The sequence below is a fragment of the Artibeus jamaicensis genome, unplaced genomic scaffold, assembly GCF_021234435.1.
Source record: "Artibeus jamaicensis isolate MK-2021 breed Jamaican fruit bat unplaced genomic scaffold, CSHL_Jam_final scaffold_625, whole genome shotgun sequence".
In the NCBI taxonomy this organism is placed as follows: domain Eukaryota; kingdom Metazoa; phylum Chordata; class Mammalia; order Chiroptera; family Phyllostomidae; genus Artibeus; species Artibeus jamaicensis.
Genome location: NW_026522051.1, coordinates 5,055,028 through 5,071,916, shown reverse-complemented (window position 1 = coordinate 5,071,916; position 16,889 = coordinate 5,055,028). Strand labels below are relative to the sequence as shown.

At 67.1% G+C, this 16,889-nt stretch overlaps 2 protein-coding genes across 3 annotated transcripts in view; one reads left to right on the top strand and one right to left on the bottom strand.

Annotated features, from left to right (window-relative positions):
* Positions 1–2,003: 2,003 nt before the first annotated feature.
* Positions 2,004–16,342, bottom strand: OLFML2B (olfactomedin like 2B). 2 transcript variants are annotated; one of them, XM_037149593.2, is made up of 8 exons: positions 15,741–16,342; positions 13,424–13,687; positions 11,718–11,825; positions 8,564–8,740; positions 5,396–5,615; positions 4,236–4,775; positions 3,509–3,685; positions 2,004–3,084 (listed from the first exon to the last, which is right to left on the bottom strand). In XM_037149593.2, exons 1-8 carry the CDS (start codon positions 15,954–15,956, stop codon positions 2,483–2,485), a joined length of 2,304 nt encoding a protein of 767 aa, XP_037005488.2. In that variant the 5' UTR covers positions 15,957–16,342; the 3' UTR covers positions 2,004–2,482. The 2 variants fall into 2 exon arrangements, with proteins under 2 accessions (XP_037005488.2, XP_053515317.1); XM_053659342.1 differs by having other exon boundaries at positions 5,396–5,612.
* The window catches only part of LOC119052365 (carboxyl-terminal PDZ ligand of neuronal nitric oxide synthase protein-like), a 103,872-nt gene continuing 100,830 nt past the window's right edge, over positions 13,848–16,889 (top strand). The window contains exon 1 of the mRNA XM_053659339.1: positions 13,848–14,091. The gene's annotated coding sequence lies outside the window, so the exon portion shown is untranslated. The remainder of the gene's footprint in view (positions 14,092–16,889) is intronic.

The following is a 16,889-nucleotide window of genomic DNA, read 5'->3' as shown; positions in this document are numbered from 1 at the left end:
AGGGGCAGTCGGGGTCATGGGTCAGGCTTGCATCCTGCAGAGCAGCTGTGGGTGGGACCCTAGGGTCTGTCCTCTCTGGCTGTGTACACGGAGGGCATGGCCGCGGACAGGCCAAGGGGACACAGAGGACTGAGAGCAGGGCGTGGTGTCAGCGAGGGGAGAGTCTGTCACAGAGAGTGGCTGGGGGCCTCTGGAGCCCGGTGGGTTCCAGCAGGTGTTGGGAGGGTCCCAAGAACTGCTTGTGACCAGTCCCGTGTCTGAGCTCTGGTGGCAGTTCAAGGTCGGCACATCCATCTGCCTGTCTGAGCCTGGCCCCGGCCAAGCTCCGCTGGGGACACTAATGTCCTACAGCCACCGCCAGCCAGGCTGGGCAGGAAAAGTGCAGCAGGAGTGATAGGAGGGCAGCCGGGGGCGGGCGGAGTGCTCAGACGGCGGGAAGGGGGGAGGGAGGGGCGCCCGGCAGGGCCAGGGAGGCCTTCCTGCAGGCAGCGGCCTTGGCGTGAAGTCTTTGGGGGAGAATTCAGTCAGGCGGTGGCTGGGGAAGGGCCCCCGACAGGCCCCTGACACAGGGAACGTTCTGCATCTCAAAGCACCACTTCGCTGAGATTGGCTGGAGCTGGGTCCTCGGACTTGCGGGGCTCGTCCTGCAGAGTTCCCCTGGGGGCACACACCTCGGCCACACACTTCTGGACAGACTGGCCGGCCTGTGAGGGACACGGGGACTCGAGCTCCAACAGCTCGTGCGATGTCCAGGCCACCACGCTGGGCCAGGTGCAGGACAAGGGACAGAGAGGAACAGTGACAGCTCTCTGAGCACCCTGAGGGGTGGATATGGTGGACGGGCCCTGGGTCTGCTGACCCTGGTCCCCGAGTGCATGGCGGCGTCGACGGGGCTGGTGTGAGCTCAGGGAATGTGGCCCCTCAGGGAGGCCGGAGGGTGGACCTGGGCTTCTGAGGGTGGCAGGCAGGCCTCCCGCCCCTCCAGCCCCAGCCTGGCCCCCGAGCCCAAGCCCTGTGCCTCTGGGAAGCTCACCAGCTTTCTGCCGGCCCAGCCCTGCGGCTGCTGGCTGCGTTCAAGCTCCCAGGCGCGGCCAGACTCTCCTGGTGCCCCCGGCCAGGCCTGCCTGCCAGCCGGGGCTCAGCTGAGGTCACCCGGAAAACAGCCCCCAGGCCCTGCCCAAGGTGCCGGGCCAGCTTCCCTCGCCCTCCCCCACCAGCCTGTGTCCCACTCACACACCCCAGGGCAGGTCGCTGCTTGGGGAAGCCTGATACCGCTCTCCGCTCTCCGGGGAAGGCTCCGCAGCAGGGAGCTCCGGGGACATCGGGCGCAGAGTCCTCCCCACAGGGAACCGGGTGCGGAGGGACCAGCCTCCCGCCGCCGCCCACTCCTGAAGCATCTCAGGCTGTCGGCTCCTGCACATCCTGCCCTGAGCCAGGAAAACAGACAAAACCCAGGAACCAGGGCTCACGGCATGACAAGCCAGGGGGAAGTAAAGGAGCAGGAGAGGCAAGGACACACACACACACACACACACACACCCACCCACCCACCCGTCGGGCACGGACAGAGCCGGCGTGAAGAGAGAGATCCAGTTCACTGCAGAGTCACGTACAAGCTGAACTTCGGACAACTGCTTCCTGTCTCAAGTCCCTCTGTGGAGGGTCTGCAGGACTCGTGGGACTGGGGCTGCGGGGAGAGTGGTGGTCCCATGGCCTCAGGAGTCAGTTCTGTCACCCCCAGCCGGTGTGCTGGGGGGCTGCGGCCTCACACCCCGTCTCCAACCAGCCCCCTGGGGAGGGGAGCCTGGCTGGGTGAGAATGTCCAGCCAGGGCAAGGCAAGGACCAGGTCGTGTCCCCCTGCTCTGCGTTCCAGCAGCTCCACCCCCCCAGGCCACACAAGGGGAGGTGGAGGAGCAGGGTCCCTGCCTCGAGTACCTCTGCCCGGTGAGGGGCCCAGCCCTGGGCAGACATCAGCGCGAGACAGAAATGTGCACCGGGGGGCTCATTTTAAGTTCCTTCTTTATTAAAAAAGCATTTTCTGGGTTTTTAAAACTTCTCCAGTACATCATTTTCCCCTCCCCTTAGTGCTTCCTCCTGCTGCCTTCAGGGGGGGTCTGGAGCCGCGGCCCCTACGGCCACGTGGAGGGGCCTGGGAGCGGCGGGTGGAGGCTGCAGGGCAGGCGGTCACTGGTCAGAGGAGAAGCTCGTTTGCACAAAAATATAAACCGTGGAGAATGAGACCAGCACACACAGTTTGGGTTGATCCACAACCCACATAAAAAAATAGACCCAAGTCGTCACTTTACATTATACAAAATAATATATATTTTTTGGAAAGCACTTACCCATCCTCACACGCACGCTCACACCCATGCACGCCCACACGCGCGCTCGCACAGACACACCTAGCACGTGCACACACAGCATGCACGCGCGCGCGGGCAAGGTGCAGGGGCCCCGGCATGTCCGCGCAGGCCGGGGTCAGTAGGCGAAGATGACGCGGTAGGTGACCTGGTGGCCGTTGTCCCAGGCGTAGAGCAGCCGGTCCTTGGGGTTGTAGTCGACCTGCGTGGTGTAGGCGTACTCGTTCTCGAACAGCAGCCGCGGCACGATCTGCGTGTTGGTGTGCGTGTCGAAGGCGTAGGAGATGTTGGCGTTGCGCTGGTCGTGGCTGTCCACGGCGTAGAGCACCCCGCAGATGACGAAGCAGTTGCCGTACAGGTGGCGGCGCAGCCCCGTGCGCCACGTGGTCTCCTTCCTCGTGCTCAGGTCCGCCGCGTTGAGCTTGCTCAGCACGATCACCTCCTGGCCGAAGCCCTCCTCGTCCAGGGCCGGGTAGATGAGCCACAGGCCGTTCTCGTCCACGGCGAAGTCCACGTCCGAGCGGCCCTGCCAGCCCCAGGGCGAGGCCTCCTCGTAGGCCACGTCGTGCAGCAGCGCCCAGGCGGCCACGAAGCGGCGCCGCAGGTCGTACTTGATGAGGTTGCGGGTGAAGGCGCGGCTGTAGTAGAAGGCGCCGCCGTAGACCACGTGGCCGGTGCCCACCCAGCTGTAGGGCAGCTTGTAGGAGTTGCTCCAGCGGCCTGCGGGGGCGCGGGGCGGGCTCAGCGGCGGGAGGGGCGCCCGCCCGAGGGGTCTGCGCCGGCGCGTCCCGCCCGCCCCCTGCCTTCTACTTTTTACAGCGAATCGCTCAACCCCGGCCGGGCCCAGCTCCCTCATCTGCCCGCAGGAACGACCACATCCCCTTGCTTCAGGGACCCAGGCGCCACCCCGGGTGACTGCGGTGACCAGCTAGCTGTCGGGGCCACAGGAAAGGAGGTCCCGGCTCCGGGCCACCCCTCCTCCCGGGGCGGGAAGGGGGGCAGAGCCGAGAGCAGAGGCCGCCAGGGAGTGTGGCGGGGGCACCTGCTCCCGGAAGGTCCCTCCCCATCGGGTGTCGTCGGTCTCATCCCCGGCCCTACCCCACCTCCCCCCACCCCCACCCCGTTGTGCAGGCCCCGCACGCACCCTGCTTGAAGCTCTCCAGGTTCCGGAACTCCACCAGCGCGTTGCCGTAGTAGTAGTTGGTCACGTAGATCCGCTCGTCGCTGGCCAGGGGGTCCTTCATCCAGGCCCCCTCGTTCCGCCCGTAGGTGTTCTGGGTGGTGGGCCCCGTGATCGTGGACAGCGTGTCCTTGCACCTTCCTGAGGGTGGGGGGGGCTGGGGTGATGGAAGAAAGCCCCCCCCTCCGGGCCTTGCCCGGTCCCCCACCGGAGCCTGGGTGCCTCCGCAGGCTCAGCCCGCGTAATGCGACCCAGACGTGCCTCGCTCCTGCCACTGCCATCGCGACCTGCTTCCTCCCTTCCCCACTGCGTCGTGCAGACCCAGGACCTGAGACCACCCTGTGGGCTGTGCCCCTGCCCACCCACCGTTACTGGGGGGCCGTCACCCCGTCAGCCTCATGTGCGGGGCTGCAGCAGAACCCAGACAGCGGTGAGGAAGCGCCCTGGGCATGTTGCTCACTGCACCTGGGACCCGCATGGGCAGACACCGCTGACACCACCGAGCCCCCCGGGTCCCCACACACTTTGGAAAGGACACGCCCGTTGGACGCCTCAGCCCGGGGGTCAAAGGCGTCGTGACACCGCTGACCCTTCCTGAGGAAGGAGCCGGACCACCCGGCTCCAACCCGTTCCTAGTCTCGGTCGTTTACCTGAGCCGACCGGGGGACCAGGCCAGGTGGCAAGGACTCACCTATGACGTTCCGGATGTCATCGGCCTCCTCCGGGTTTGGGGTGGGGCTGGCAGGGGCTGTGCCCGGCCCAGCGGCGGCCTCCTTCCCCAGTGAGTCTGTCCCGACTGTGGTGGGGGACACTTGGGTCAAGGGTGTGGTCCCCAGAAACATGTCCCCAGGAGCCGCAGGTGGAGCAGCTGGGGCCGGAGATGGCTGGGGGGCTGCGGGGGCCTCGGTGGTGGGCCAGGCCTGAGTGGAAGGTGCAACACCTGCCTCCCCCGGGGGGTCGGCAGCCAGGGTCGTGGCCAGCACAGGTGTGGAGGTCGGCTCAGGGACAGCGGAGACTGTGGGGTCAGGGACGCTGAGCCCCCAGGGGGAGGAGACATGTGGCCATGTGGAGAACGGGACTGTGGCCTCGGTGCCCACGTCGGTGGCCATGGCCACGCTGCGCCGGGTGGCAGCTGCCCTGCGGGGTGTACTGGCCAGCAGGTCGTCATGTCTCAGCAGCTGGTCCTCAATCAGCAGGTCCACGCTGCCATCCCCGCTGAAGAGCTCGTCCTCTGGGGGAGAAACGGGTGGGAAAGGACAGCCATCAGCCAAGGACGGGCAGTGTGGGCGGGGCAGTGAGCGGGTTCCGTCCCCAAAAGGACGCCCTGACTTGGGAGTGCAGCCCTGGGAGGACCCCGGGGAAGGTGGGAGGAGGGCCCGGACGGGCTTCACCCTGGGGACAGGAGCCCCCGGGAAGACAGTCCTAGGGGGAAACCAGTTACGTGACTGACAGGGAGCTCAATGTGGTTTAAAAAGACAACAAACACAGTTAAAAATGGGCAAAATGATTTTGGCAGTGGCTGGGCCCTGTGGGCTGCTGGGACGGGAGGGGCAGAGGTCAGGGTTGGAGAGGGATGTGGGCCGGCCAGCGTCTGCCGGGAACAGGCAGAGGGCGGACGGGGGGGCCCAGGGGAGGGAGAGTCTCAGGGGTCGCCCCTCCCAGCCTCTGATTCTTCAAGCCCGGTGATGTCAGGTAAGCTGCTGGAGGCCCAGGGAGGACACGGGGGACTGTGACTGCGGGGACTCGTGGGGCGACAGATGGCTGCCCTGGCAGCACGGCCACGTTCTGACAGCAGAGGTGCGCGGCTCCCTCTCGGCCCTGCCTCCGGGAGCCCCGCGGACCCCAACTCACGCTGCTCCTCGATGTCGTTCTCATCCTCGGGCTCCTTGGCCTTGTAGTAGGTGACGCCCCGGATGATGGTGGGCTTGGAGGCCGGCCGGCCCCGCAGGTGCACCTGCCTGTGCAGGGGCCGCTGTGGCCGGCGCAGCTCGGGCGGAGCCAGCGGCCGCGGCCGCGGGAGCTCGACGGAGTTGACGTGCTGTGACACGGTGGCCTCTCGCAGGAACGTCTCCTCCAAGGGGACACGAGAGGGTCAGGTCGAGGCGGGGGGCCGTGCTGGAGCCCAGACCACGCCTGTCACAGGGGCCGTCCTGTGGGCCCGTCTCGGAGCCGGGCAGGTCCCGTGTGATTCACACACGTGACCCATTTAACCTCCTCAAGGCTCTGACAAGGCGCCCACAGGAAGGAGCCCGTTCGCACAGGAAACAAGGAAGGAGCTGGTTTCATTGTTGTCCCCACTTACGGGCAGACTGGGGACCAAGTGGCATTGGGAGCTGCCCCAGGGCCCTAGCTCCCCAGGGCAGTGGCCCGCTGGGAGGTGTGGGACCTCAGGACTGTGGTCCAGCCGGGCCCTGGGCCACCGAAGCCAGGGCAGGCCCCTCCCACCAGGAGGAGGTGACGATTCCTGAGACCCAGTCACTGCAGACCCCGCTGAAGTCCACCCAGAGAGCAGAGCTGCTTGGAAACCACCCCGTCCCCAGATGCCCGGAGCCCTGAGGGGCAGGTCCCTGCGGGGCATGGTCAGCTGGCAGGGACACACCCTGCCCCCATGGCCAACTCCTAGCCCTGCAGAGGAAGGAGCAGTTGGGCCCTCAGGGGGACCTTTAAAATCGGGCCTGAGTCGAAGGGAGGGCCCTCGTCCTTCCACACCCAGGCCTGCACCGGGCTTCCCGGGACGGAAGTGACCGACAGGCGGCCCTGGCTCCAGGAGCGCGGTGGCAGCCGAGTGCTGGAGGCAGGGACCCCAGACCTGTGCCCCAGCGACTGGCCCCAGTATGCCCCCCGTCGCCACCACTTCCCGTCTGTCCAGCACCTGTCAAGGTCAGACACGCCCCCTTCGGTTAGTGTTCCCTCTCCCCTACCAGGCAGGTCGGTGCTGCTGTCCCCATGTCACAGAGGAGGAGGCTGGCTCTGTCGTGGGCCCTCCAGCCGAGGGCCGTCCAGTGGCTGAGAGGGGCACCTGTGGTCACACCGCCTCTCATCCAGCTGCCTGCCCTCAGGGCCTGCGCTTCTGCCCTCGAGAAGCCCACGGCTGTGGCCACGGGAGGGATGCGTGGCCCCCAGCACCTCCTCCACACCCCCTGTGGCCCAGCAGGCCCAGGGAAGCCTGGGTTCCCACAGGATGGGGCGGCCCAAGAGGCAGCCGAGGCCCCAGCCTGGACTCAGACGCCGGGGCCTCCAACTGCTGCTGGGAGTCCCCTGCATTTCTGAAGCGGGCTGTCATTTCCTCGCGGCAAACCCCAGGGGCTGCCTCCAGGGCCGGTTCTCAGGGACGGGCGGGGCCAAGGGGATGGAGCAAGACCTCAGACGGGCCTGGCCAGAGAGTGAGCCACTTCCCCGGGTGCCTGGCCGTGGCTGCATGAGATGGCAGCGGCCCCGCCGAGCTCTGACCCCCCTCTGTGAGTCGGTGGCTGCGTTGCCCGACTTCCACTCCTGGTGTCCAGCGGTCGCCTCTCCCGCCCACACCCAGAGCGGTCGCCAGCCCTCCAGGCAGAGACCTTCTTGGAGAGAGGCCCCCTGCATTGTCGGCCACCACTCTGAGAAACCATGACATCACCTACAAGAACCCTGAGAGCAACAGCTCAGCCCAGACCCCACTTTGTCCCAGTGGCTGGAGGGATGGGGGAGGGGGAGGGGGAGACAGAGGGACAGGCCGGGCCCAGCTCGGGGCCTCCTCCCTCCAGGCCCTGCCTCTGTCCCCACCACCCGGCTCGGGCAGACTGGGCTGACCTCAGCTGGGTGACGGCTGGGGACCTCAGAGGGGACAGGGCTTTGCTGAGCTCAGAGAAAAGTCTGTGTTTGGTTTGGTTTGCCATCTGCCCTCAGGAAATCTGAGTGGGTTCCTGAACACACCACACGATGTGTCATCGGGGAAACGGCGACTCTTAGCCCGGCCTCTGGGGACCCTGGGCAGCCGGTGGGCAGAGGGTGCCTTCCGGGCCGAGATGGTGCCGCCGGTTCTCTTCTGGCCGGGAGGGCCTGGGCTCTGGGGTTCCTGAGCTCAGCCCTGCCCTGGGCCGCCCAGCAGACCCAGCAGAGAGCCAGCACGCCCGGGGCTCCCCGGGAGGGGAGTGAATGTGATTTCTGGCAGAACATGACATTTCCAGAAAGCATCAAAGTAGTCATCGCAGGCCAAGCCAGCAAGCTCGAGGCCTGCCTTGTACTTACTCTCCGGTTTGGAACCGGCCTTGTTCTGAGTCACACACTGGGCAGGTCCCCGCTCTCCTCGGGGCCGATCTGCCTGCCGCCCTGCCCTCGGAGCTCACGTGCCCGAGTCCCGGAACCGCCGCGCTGCCCGCCCGGCACCCCCTGAGGAGCTCCCAGGACTGCCAGGCCCACAGCGCGACCCAGCACCCGAGCCACCCGAACAGCAGTGCCTGCGGGTGGTGCCACCCAGCCCTTCCCTCCCGGCCGCGGGCCCCAGGCCCCGCCCTACCCACCAGACCCCTCCACCACACACTGCCGTCAAGCTCTGCCGTCTGCCCCTGACCGGTGGCCCCGGGAAAGTCATCGAGGCAGCTCCCTGGGGGCCGCGCACCCCTGCCACGCCGACTTGCCCCCTACAGTGTCCCCGCTCCTCCCCTGGCTCCTCGTCAAGCTCGGCCAGCGCCCCAGGGCACGCCTGTTTCTTGCACACGTAGGGGACAACCTCACCCTGAAACGGCCGCATTTACCCGCCAGCACTGGCCATAGCTTAGTCGCTGGAGCCAGAACCAGTGGGAACCAAACAGGGAGGGACTTTGAAGCAAGTGGGTCTTTGGGCATCACTCAGATCACAGACCCCTGCCACTGATGCCCGGCCAAGCAGGGTCGACCGCGACCTGGCTTCCCGGACCTCCCTGGGCCTCCATGTTAAGTGCTCGGGGGCAGCCCCCGCACCGGGCCCCGGCCTGTGGGGGCATCGAGCCCGATGGCTCGGGCACGTACAGGGGGTGGCTCACTCTGGGGTTGGGGCTGTACCTCGGGGTGTGCGTAGGCGGCCGCCGCGTCCCTCTGCAGGGCGGAGCGGACGTCCAGGAGGCTGGGCCCTGCGTTTTGGGAGCAGTTCTCTCTGCCTTGCTTGTTCATCTCAGCTCGAATTCCTTCCACATCCTCCTTGATTTGCTCGCTTTCCTTGGTGAGGTTTTTAGACACTTCCTGGGGAAACATTTAAAACGAGGATGTGTTCATGTGTCCTGAAGGCAGGCAGGAGGCAGCTGGCTGACGGCTTCAGCTCAGAGGCGCACCAGCCGGGCTGGGACACTGGGGGCCCCAGAGTGTGTCTGGCCCTGTGCTGAGGACCCGCCCCAGGCCCCAGGTCCTGGCTCTCAGGTCGCAGGTACCAGGCACTGTGGGGGGCACCTGGGAGGCCCCGGAGGGCCTGGGCAGCGCCGTTCAGCCTGAACCATGGACGCCCTTTCTCCTCTGAGCTCAGTGACACGCCTGGTACTGAAGTCCCACACTGTCCCTCTCTGGCCCTGCTCTGAGCTCGCCTTGGGCATCTGAGCTCTCAGACGCCGGGCTCAGGAGGGCCTGCAGGCAGCCAGCAGGTGAAACACGGGGTGCATTGGCTCCCATCTGTCCTGAACAGGCAGAGGAGGGCAGCCTGAACCCCCAAGCCCAGGCCGACAGCAACACCCAGGCTCTGCTGCTCTGGGGCCCCTGCAGAGCCGCCCGGAGGAGCCTGCGGTGCCTGCGGAAACCGGCCCAGCCCTGCGCTGCAGTGGGCAGACTCCGCGTGCTGCGGGGGCTGCTGAGCCTCCCCCAGTTGCCTGGAGCTGTGACAACAAAGACCCGAGAAGGCGGCCCAGGGCTGGGCAGGTGTGTGGGGCGGCCACGTGTGGTGGTTCCCACCCTAACGCTGCTGCTGGACCTGTGCTGGGTGAAGTGGGGGCACGAGCGCCTCCCTGGGGAGGGTCACGAGGAGCAAATGAGCTCACGGGGAGCGTCCATGCGCGTAAGGTGACAAATGCCGAGGGGAGTGAGTCAGGGCAGTGACTCGTGTGTCGGGAGTCAGGACTCAGGTGTGTCCCGTCCACTGCCAGCAGGGCCCAGGACTCCATGCTGGGGGACCCGGCGGCTTGGCCACAAGTGACCTTGGTGCCCGAGGAGGTTCACGGATTCCCTAGCAGCCTGTCAGGTGGCGCTGGGTGAGCTCGAGTGTGTGGGCGGAGCACCTTGGTGTTGCTACACCCCCTGAGGCCCCTCGTCACTGATTTGTGGTCTTTGGTCCCCACTCCACGACAGTGAGAAGCCCACCTCTGGGTTCGCGCAGAACAGGGCTGGGGCAGCCGGGCCCCCAGAGCCCAGGGCTGGCCGACGGCAGGATGAACGCCCGGCGGGCGGTGGCATCACCCCATCGGCTGCCCCGAGCCACCTCCATCCAGGTCTGCTCCCTGGGCGGCGCCCTCACACTGAGGGCCTGTGGGGGCCGCTTCTCAGGGGCGCCAGGGACACCCCCACACAGGGCGCTCTCCATCCCACCCCGGCAGAGAGCTGCAGCCATGACACGTGCGGAGGGTGCCCCTGGGCCTGTGGGCACCCTGGCAGGGCGAGGGTGTCCCGCGGCCCCCACGGAGGATCCCTGGGCAGAGTGGCTCAGAAGGCAGAGGAGACCAGACGGGCTGCCGCCGGGGGACCTGGGGAGTCGCTCCTGGGGGTGGAGAGCGTGCGCGGCCAGGTGCCACAGGCTGGAGGGGCAGCACCGTGCACGGGGGGGGGCTGCCGGCGGCCACAGCACTGCCAGGTGGGCGGGGCCCGTGCACACACCTGCAGACACCGGAGGGAGGAAGCGAGAGAACGAGGCAGAGCTACCGGGCAGGGGGAAGTGGACGTGGGTGGACTCCGGGCCCAGTGGGCACAGGGCAGTGCTCAGCCACCAGGCCTGTGGGTGGGGGATGGGTGGGGGCCAGAGGAGGTGGGGGAGGCTGTCCCCGGGCACAGACTGTCTGCACCGTGTCCAGCTGTTGGACAGGTGTGCGCTCCTGGCTGAGACTGAGCCTGGGTGTTGGACCTGGGAAAGGGGACCGGGGCCCTGAGCTCAGGCAGCTCCTGGCTGCTTGTTGGTGCAGCCGGAGCAGGGGGTGGGCGTGGGGGGAGGTGCTGTCTGGGCACCAAGCGAGATGCCCGCAGCAGGAGTGTGGCCTGGCTGTGTGACCCCACGGGCCAGTGGCCAGGCAGGAAGGGTGCTCCCTGCCTCCCTCCCCAGGCCTGGGACCCACAGCGGCGGGGGCTGCATGTGCAGCTTGGCACCGGGTGAGGTGGGGCGGGAGGGGCCCTGAGTCTCAGCCGCAGACAGGTGGGTGGAAAGGGGCAGGGACCCTGAGCTTTGTGCTGTAAAGACCCCCGCACACCTGGTGGACAGCTCACCAGACGTCACCTGGGCTCAGCAGGGTCCCAGCTGTGCAGTGGGTGCGGCCCCACAGCCGGGAGCTGCTGGACCCACCGCAGGCGGATGGATGTGCTCAGGGCCTTGCTGAAGGGCACAGGCTGGGCGGAGGGAACTGGCTTCCTCGTGGGAGTGACGTGAGCAAGTGTGGGGGTTGCTGGGCTCTGGCGGAGGGGGCTGGAGTTCCCTGCAGCTCAGCCTGGGCCCTCCAGGACACAACGGGGACCAGGTGGCCAGGGACAGCTGCCTCCAGCCCCTGAAACAGCTGGTGCTCAGACCGTGAGGACAGGGAGGACGGGGCCGGATGCCTCTGACCCCAGCTGATGGACATGGGCAGCGGCCTGGGGGTGAGCTTGCCAGCTGCCACGGCCAGTCGCCCCCGAGCAGACAGCTGTTGAGCATCCAGCCCAGGACAGGTGCGGCTGACACCTGGGAAGCAGGGCAACGCAGCCCCAGGGGGCCCTGGAGAAGCCTGGAGCCTCTGTGAGGACGGTCCACATTAGAGGGGCCCTTACTACGGCCGCGGCGACCGTGCGGTTCGTCTGTGAGAAAAGGAAGGTCTTCGTATTTTATGTCTCCAACTCGGCATCACTTTGGATGCGCGTTTGCCGTACGTTGTTTCTTTCCAAAGAATGGAGTGGCTTACGTCTAGTCAGGGTCCCTGCCTTCTGCAAAAGCACCGTGGGAGTTTGTTGCACTTGGGGGCTCAGCCGGGAGAAAGACGGGGAGACCCAGAACCCTCCTTACCTCCTCCAGCTTGTCCACTCGCCCCACCAGCTTGGTGGTGACCGAGTGCAGCTTCAGCAGGTCCAGGCCGTAGAAAGCCCCCTCCAGCATGTCGATGATGGTGGCCAGCTGCGGGACAAGGACAGGGCTGGTCAGCGCCAGGGCAGGGCTGCAGGGCGCCCAGCGGGGACCTGAGAGGTGGCCCTCGGGGGCTGGGGTCGGCTGAGGAAAACCGTTCACTCCTCCTGGTGAGTCTCCGTGTCACCCGTGTGACCGCCTGTCCTGGGGGGCTGTGACTCTTCGTTTCGTAAGTGGCGCCTATGTTACCCCGGCTGTGTCAGTGGGGCGCCCGTCCCAGTCGGGCACCTGTGGATACTCGGCACAGTGACCGTGAATTTCAGTGCCTTGTGGGCGTGCTCCCGACTCACCTGTGTCGTCTGCCAAGGGCCCTGGAGACGCCCGTCTTCCCTCAGCACCGAGAGCCTCACGGGCCTGGTGTGAAAGAGTCCAGGGACCCGCCTCCAAGGCCACCAGCCGTCAGGCAGTCAGTCTGCTCGGCTCCTCCGCCTCGGCCCTTCCTGCCAGGACGGAGCCCGGGGAGGAGGCAGCGAGGCTCTGGGGGCACCCGGGGCGTGTGGGGGCAGAGGACGGATGCTTCCCGGGAGCCTCCCTGCCGGGGCCACACCCGGCACAGACTGCTGGACCCCAGCCTGCATCTTGGCCTCCCGCCCGGCGCCCAGCCTCACACGCCCGGGACCGGGGGTCTCCTTCCTCCCCACTGACAGCGGCAGCTGTGTCCTGGGCAAGGCCACAGAGGGCGCCTGGTGGGGTCTGGCTCTGCCTGCCTGTCCCCCAGAGTCCTGGTCTAGACCCTGGGACCAGGCCTTTGGGTCAGAATGTAGTTTCAGGGCAGACCGCAGCTCCCAGGGCTGCAGCCGAGTCCTGGGACCCTCGCTGTCTGGGGCAGCAGCAATCGGCTGAAAGGGACGCTGATGACCACCAGTGACCCAGAGAGCGCCGGGTGCCAGCCCAGTGGCACGTCCTGCGGTCATCTGTTAAATGCCACACATGTGCACGGTGCCAAGGACAAAATCGACGGTCGTCAGCTCCGATGGCAGTCCCACAAGGAGGGTGTTACTGTTCTCGCTTCCCTTCGGGGGATTCAGACCAGACCAGTAAAGATCTTGAGTCGGAAGACACAAGTGGTGGCAGAGTGACGCTCTGAACCCGTCTGTCTGACCCCCACACCCGGCTCCTCCCACTGTCCACGCTGCCAGGGAAGGGGGACATCAGGGCCCAGCTGAGGCCCACAGGCCGCCCCAGGCAGGCCGGAGCCTCCCCGCCCCAGGGGACCAGGACCGCAGGGTCACAGCCAGACTCCAGCGTCCCTGGCGTCACCCAGTGCTCACGCTGACGCCCGGGTGTGTGTCCCTCGCCTCTCCGGGGGGCGTGCTGGTGACCGTCCGCCGTGGCAGCCCCAGGAAGGACGCCAAGTTCTTTTGGCTGCTGGGCCTGGCAGCTGCCCCCGGGCCCTGCCTCCGGGGCTGCCTGGGGGAGGCGGGCACAGTCCGCTCCCCACGTCTCCCCGCTGACGGGTCGGACAGTGACCAGTCTGGGTAAAGGTGAAGCAGGTCCGCCTGCTCCCAGGCCCATGTCCCCCGGGCGCGACAGACTCCAGGGTTCCTTGGCCGTCCCTCGCCCACGGCAGCGCCCCCAGCGGGTCCCACCTTCAGGTCCTGGCTGTCGGCCTCCCGAAGCTTCTGGAGCCTGAAGTCCCCCTCGCAGGGGTTGAGGGCGGAAGGCGGCGCCACGCAGGAGCACTTGCAGGCGGGGCCGGAGGTGATGGTCTCCACGGTGTAGAAGTCCTCCTGTCGGGAGCCCCCCGCGTGGGCCCTCCGGCAGGCGTCCTGGGCCATGGGCCTCACCACGCACTTGCACTGGCAGTTGGCGCCCTCGGACACGGCCTTGACCTTGTCATAGTCTCCCAGCAACTAGACAGACGGACAGACAGACGGGAAGATGGCAGGGCGCGTGCACTGACCCCCGCAGCGGGCTCTCTGCTCCCGTGGTCAGAGACCTCAGGCCAGTCTGACGGTGGCACAAGGAGCCACCGTGACACCGCCTGCTGACGTGACAGCTTCCTGAGGTCGCCTGCGTGGCCGCCCCGCCCCCCAGAAGCTGCACATTTGCAGGGGCTGCGGCCTTGCATCAAAACCCTCCCTCCTTCCCACAGTTCTCGCCCAAACCAGCACCAGGCGTGGCTGAACGGAGATAGGACGGACAGACAGACGGAGGACTCGCCGACACTCAGACTTGAAGACCGCTTCCTCCCGCCCCCCTTGCCATCCTCCCTACTGAGTGCTGCCTCAGACCTGACGGTGCTGGGTGCCCAGAGGTGAGGACATGGGCCGGGGCCCAGCCGGCGCTCAGGGGCTGCCGTGCGGGAGGGAGGGAAGGAACAGTCCCAGCAAAGCAGAAACACCCCACTGTGTGCTCAGCACAGTGGGAGCTCAGTCCAGGGCCTGTGCGCCAGCCGGGCCCCGGAAGGCTTCTCGGAGGAGGCAGTGTTAGAGCCGGGCCTCGAAGGATGGGTTAGAGTGGAGGAAGGGAACTGGGTGGAGAAGTCAGCGAGGATTACTCAGCTTATGGGTTTATTTGGCTCCTAGGGCAGTCTCTGAACCCAAACTCCAGGCCAAATGGAGGAATGCAAACTGGCAGCCCTTTCGCTTCCACGATGCAAACCATTTCCTCAGAGCGTGGCCCCGCCAGCCGGCCCGGGACCCTCCGCAGCAGGCCTGGCTGGCGGGCACACGCAGGGGCACAGGCTCCCCCTGCTCCCCTCCCTCCAGCAGGCCTGGTGCCCCCAAAGACAGGCTCCCTTTCCAGGCACAGAGACTGGTCCCTTCCGTGCGGCCGGTGACCCGGCTGGCAGGTCAGGAGCCCGTTGCTGCGGAAACGTTCCCGGGATGGTGGGGAGCAGGCCGGCCATGTTTCTCCCACAGAAGTTGGGTTTCTTCTAACACCGACAGTTGTGTGAGGCCTGTGCTCCCACGCAGAGAGGCTCACGGGGTGGTTTGGGGTGACTGGCCCAGCAGGGCCGCCCGTCCACTGCCTGCAGCCCTCTGAGACTCTGCCCAGGTCCTTCCTGGACCTGCCTTCCAGAGGCTGGGTGTTCGGGAAAAGTCACCCCAAAAAGCCCCAGTGTGAGGCATCTGCTTTTCGACTTAGGGGTCAGCACGAGGGCGGGAGTGGTGTAGGGTGAGCGTAAGCTTCGTGGCCAAGGGGAGGCCCAGGAGACCAGGGCCAGGCTGGTGGAGGCGCTGACAGCTGCCTGCCTGGGGCTCTTTCTCAGCCACCCCCTGCTTAGGTCACAGCGACACCCACCACTCGTCGTCACGCCGGCTCTGGGGAACAGGAGATAAACAGCCCGGGGAGAGTCGGGGGAGAGCCGTCCCTGACAGTGGACCGGTCTGGAAAGCCAATGGGAACCCAGGCTCCGCCGGCCCCCAGCTCTAACCCGTCGAGTGTCGTGGTCCTTTCCTGCAGACTGGGGCTCGGGGGCAGGAGGGTCCCTTCAGGAAGTGAGCAAAGCCCTTCGGGAAGGGACACTTTACAAAGCCGTCGCTATGGGCCGTCACGGCCACCCGCACCTCCCACCCGATGTGTCAGCCCCGGGGGGTCTGACCCCACTCAGGGGTTGTCAGTCCCTTTGTGTTGGGGGGGCCTCCCGCGCGGCTGTTCTGCCCACGGTCACCCCATCTTCTCCTGGGAGTCTTGCTCCTGCAGTGAAATATCTCCCCATGGGTCCCACCACCCAACTCTAACCAACATCTGTCTTCAATCACATTCCCAGCTGGACAAATGGCCACGCAGACCAGAGGTGGCCCTGCTGTCCCCAGCCCCGAACTGAGAGGTTCCATGGTCTTCCCTTCTTTCTCCTGATTCCATCACCTGAAGAGACCCGTGTCCCTCCCCCATGAAACTATTCTGATTGGTTAGGGAGCAGATGCCGTCATGGGCGCAGGCAGGTGGCCGGGGATCTACCTGAGACAAGATGTTCTCCTGGTTGTCCGCTTCGTTCTGCAGGGTCTCGGCCTCCGTGGGGGCCACCGTCTGGGCCAGCGGGGGCTCACTGGTTCCTGCGGGGGGCTCGCTGGTTCCCACAGGGGGCTCGCTGGTTCCCGTGGGGGCCGCGCTGGACGCGCAGCCCCGAGCCACACCCAGAGTCAGGCACAGAACCAGCAGCAGAGGCTTGGCCATGGGGGCGGCAAAAAGGGGCTTGGCTGCCCGCGGCAGCGTCGGAGGTCCGGTCCGGAGCGACGGAGGCGAGAGGGTCCCTCGCCGGAGGTCCGAGGACAGCGCTCAGAGCGCCTTCTCCAGCCGGGTGCAGCCGAGGGCGGCAGGCGGGCGCGCCCGGGACCGCTCGGACATCTCCCTCGGTGGGAGCAGCCCGGACTGCGCTCCCTCCGGTGGAGCGGGGCAGGGGGAAGCCGGAGGTGGCCTGGCGGCCCCAAGGCGGGACGAAGCGGTCTGGGCTGGGCGCGCACTGCCAGCAGCGGGACCCTGGGGTCGTGCGGGGCTGGGGGCCCGGAGCCTGGGGTGCACGGGCAGATCGCGCCGACTGCTGGGCGCGGAGGCAGCCCGGCGCTTGCAGGGCGAGGGCGGAGCCTCTATTGTGCGGCCTTGGAGGTGCAGCCAGTGACAGCGCGCAGGGGGAGGGGGCGGCGCAGGGGGGAGGGCGGGGAGCCAGCCGCGCAGCGGGGCGGAGGAAGCCCGGGAAGCCGGGGGCGCCCGGAGCCGCCGCACGCGGGCTCAGTGCCCACACCGCGGGGTGGGCAGGGCGTCCTCGGACGCAGATGAAGAAGGGAGAGAAACGACCCTGACCCGGGTCTCTGATGTGTGGGCCCCGTGCTCTCTGGGACGGAGAGGGGTCGGAGGCCAGCGGAGCGCAGGGTGCTGGCCGGGAGGGAGGGGCCTCTACCCAGGGCAGCCCCGGGGGGACTCGCAGTGTTTGAACTTGGCGCTGCCTCGGTGCTCCGCTCTGGGTGCAGCGCCGCGTCCTGGTCCCTCTCCCCCCAGAGGGCAGCCGTTGAATTGCCCGCTGGCGCTTGTGAATGAGTGTTAAACACGGGAACAGGCCTGTGCTGGTAAATCTGTGACTCTCTGCGCCGGGGGAGGCTGCTGCTGGGAAGC

Bases quoted from the DNA above. Each gene is read 5' to 3' on its own strand.
- OLFML2B (XM_037149593.2), bottom strand. From the start codon at position 15,956: ATGGCCAAGCCTCTGCTGCTGGTTCTGTGCCTGACTCTGGGTGTGGCT. The intron at 13,688-15,740 runs GTAGATCCCCGG...CCGTCTGTCTAG, and splicing joins AGGAGAACATCTTGTCTCAG to TTGCTGGGAGACTATGACAA. The intron at 3,686-4,235 runs GTGAGTCCTTGC...CCCCACCCTCAG, and splicing joins TGACATCCGGAACGTCATAG to GAAGGTGCAAGGACACGCTG.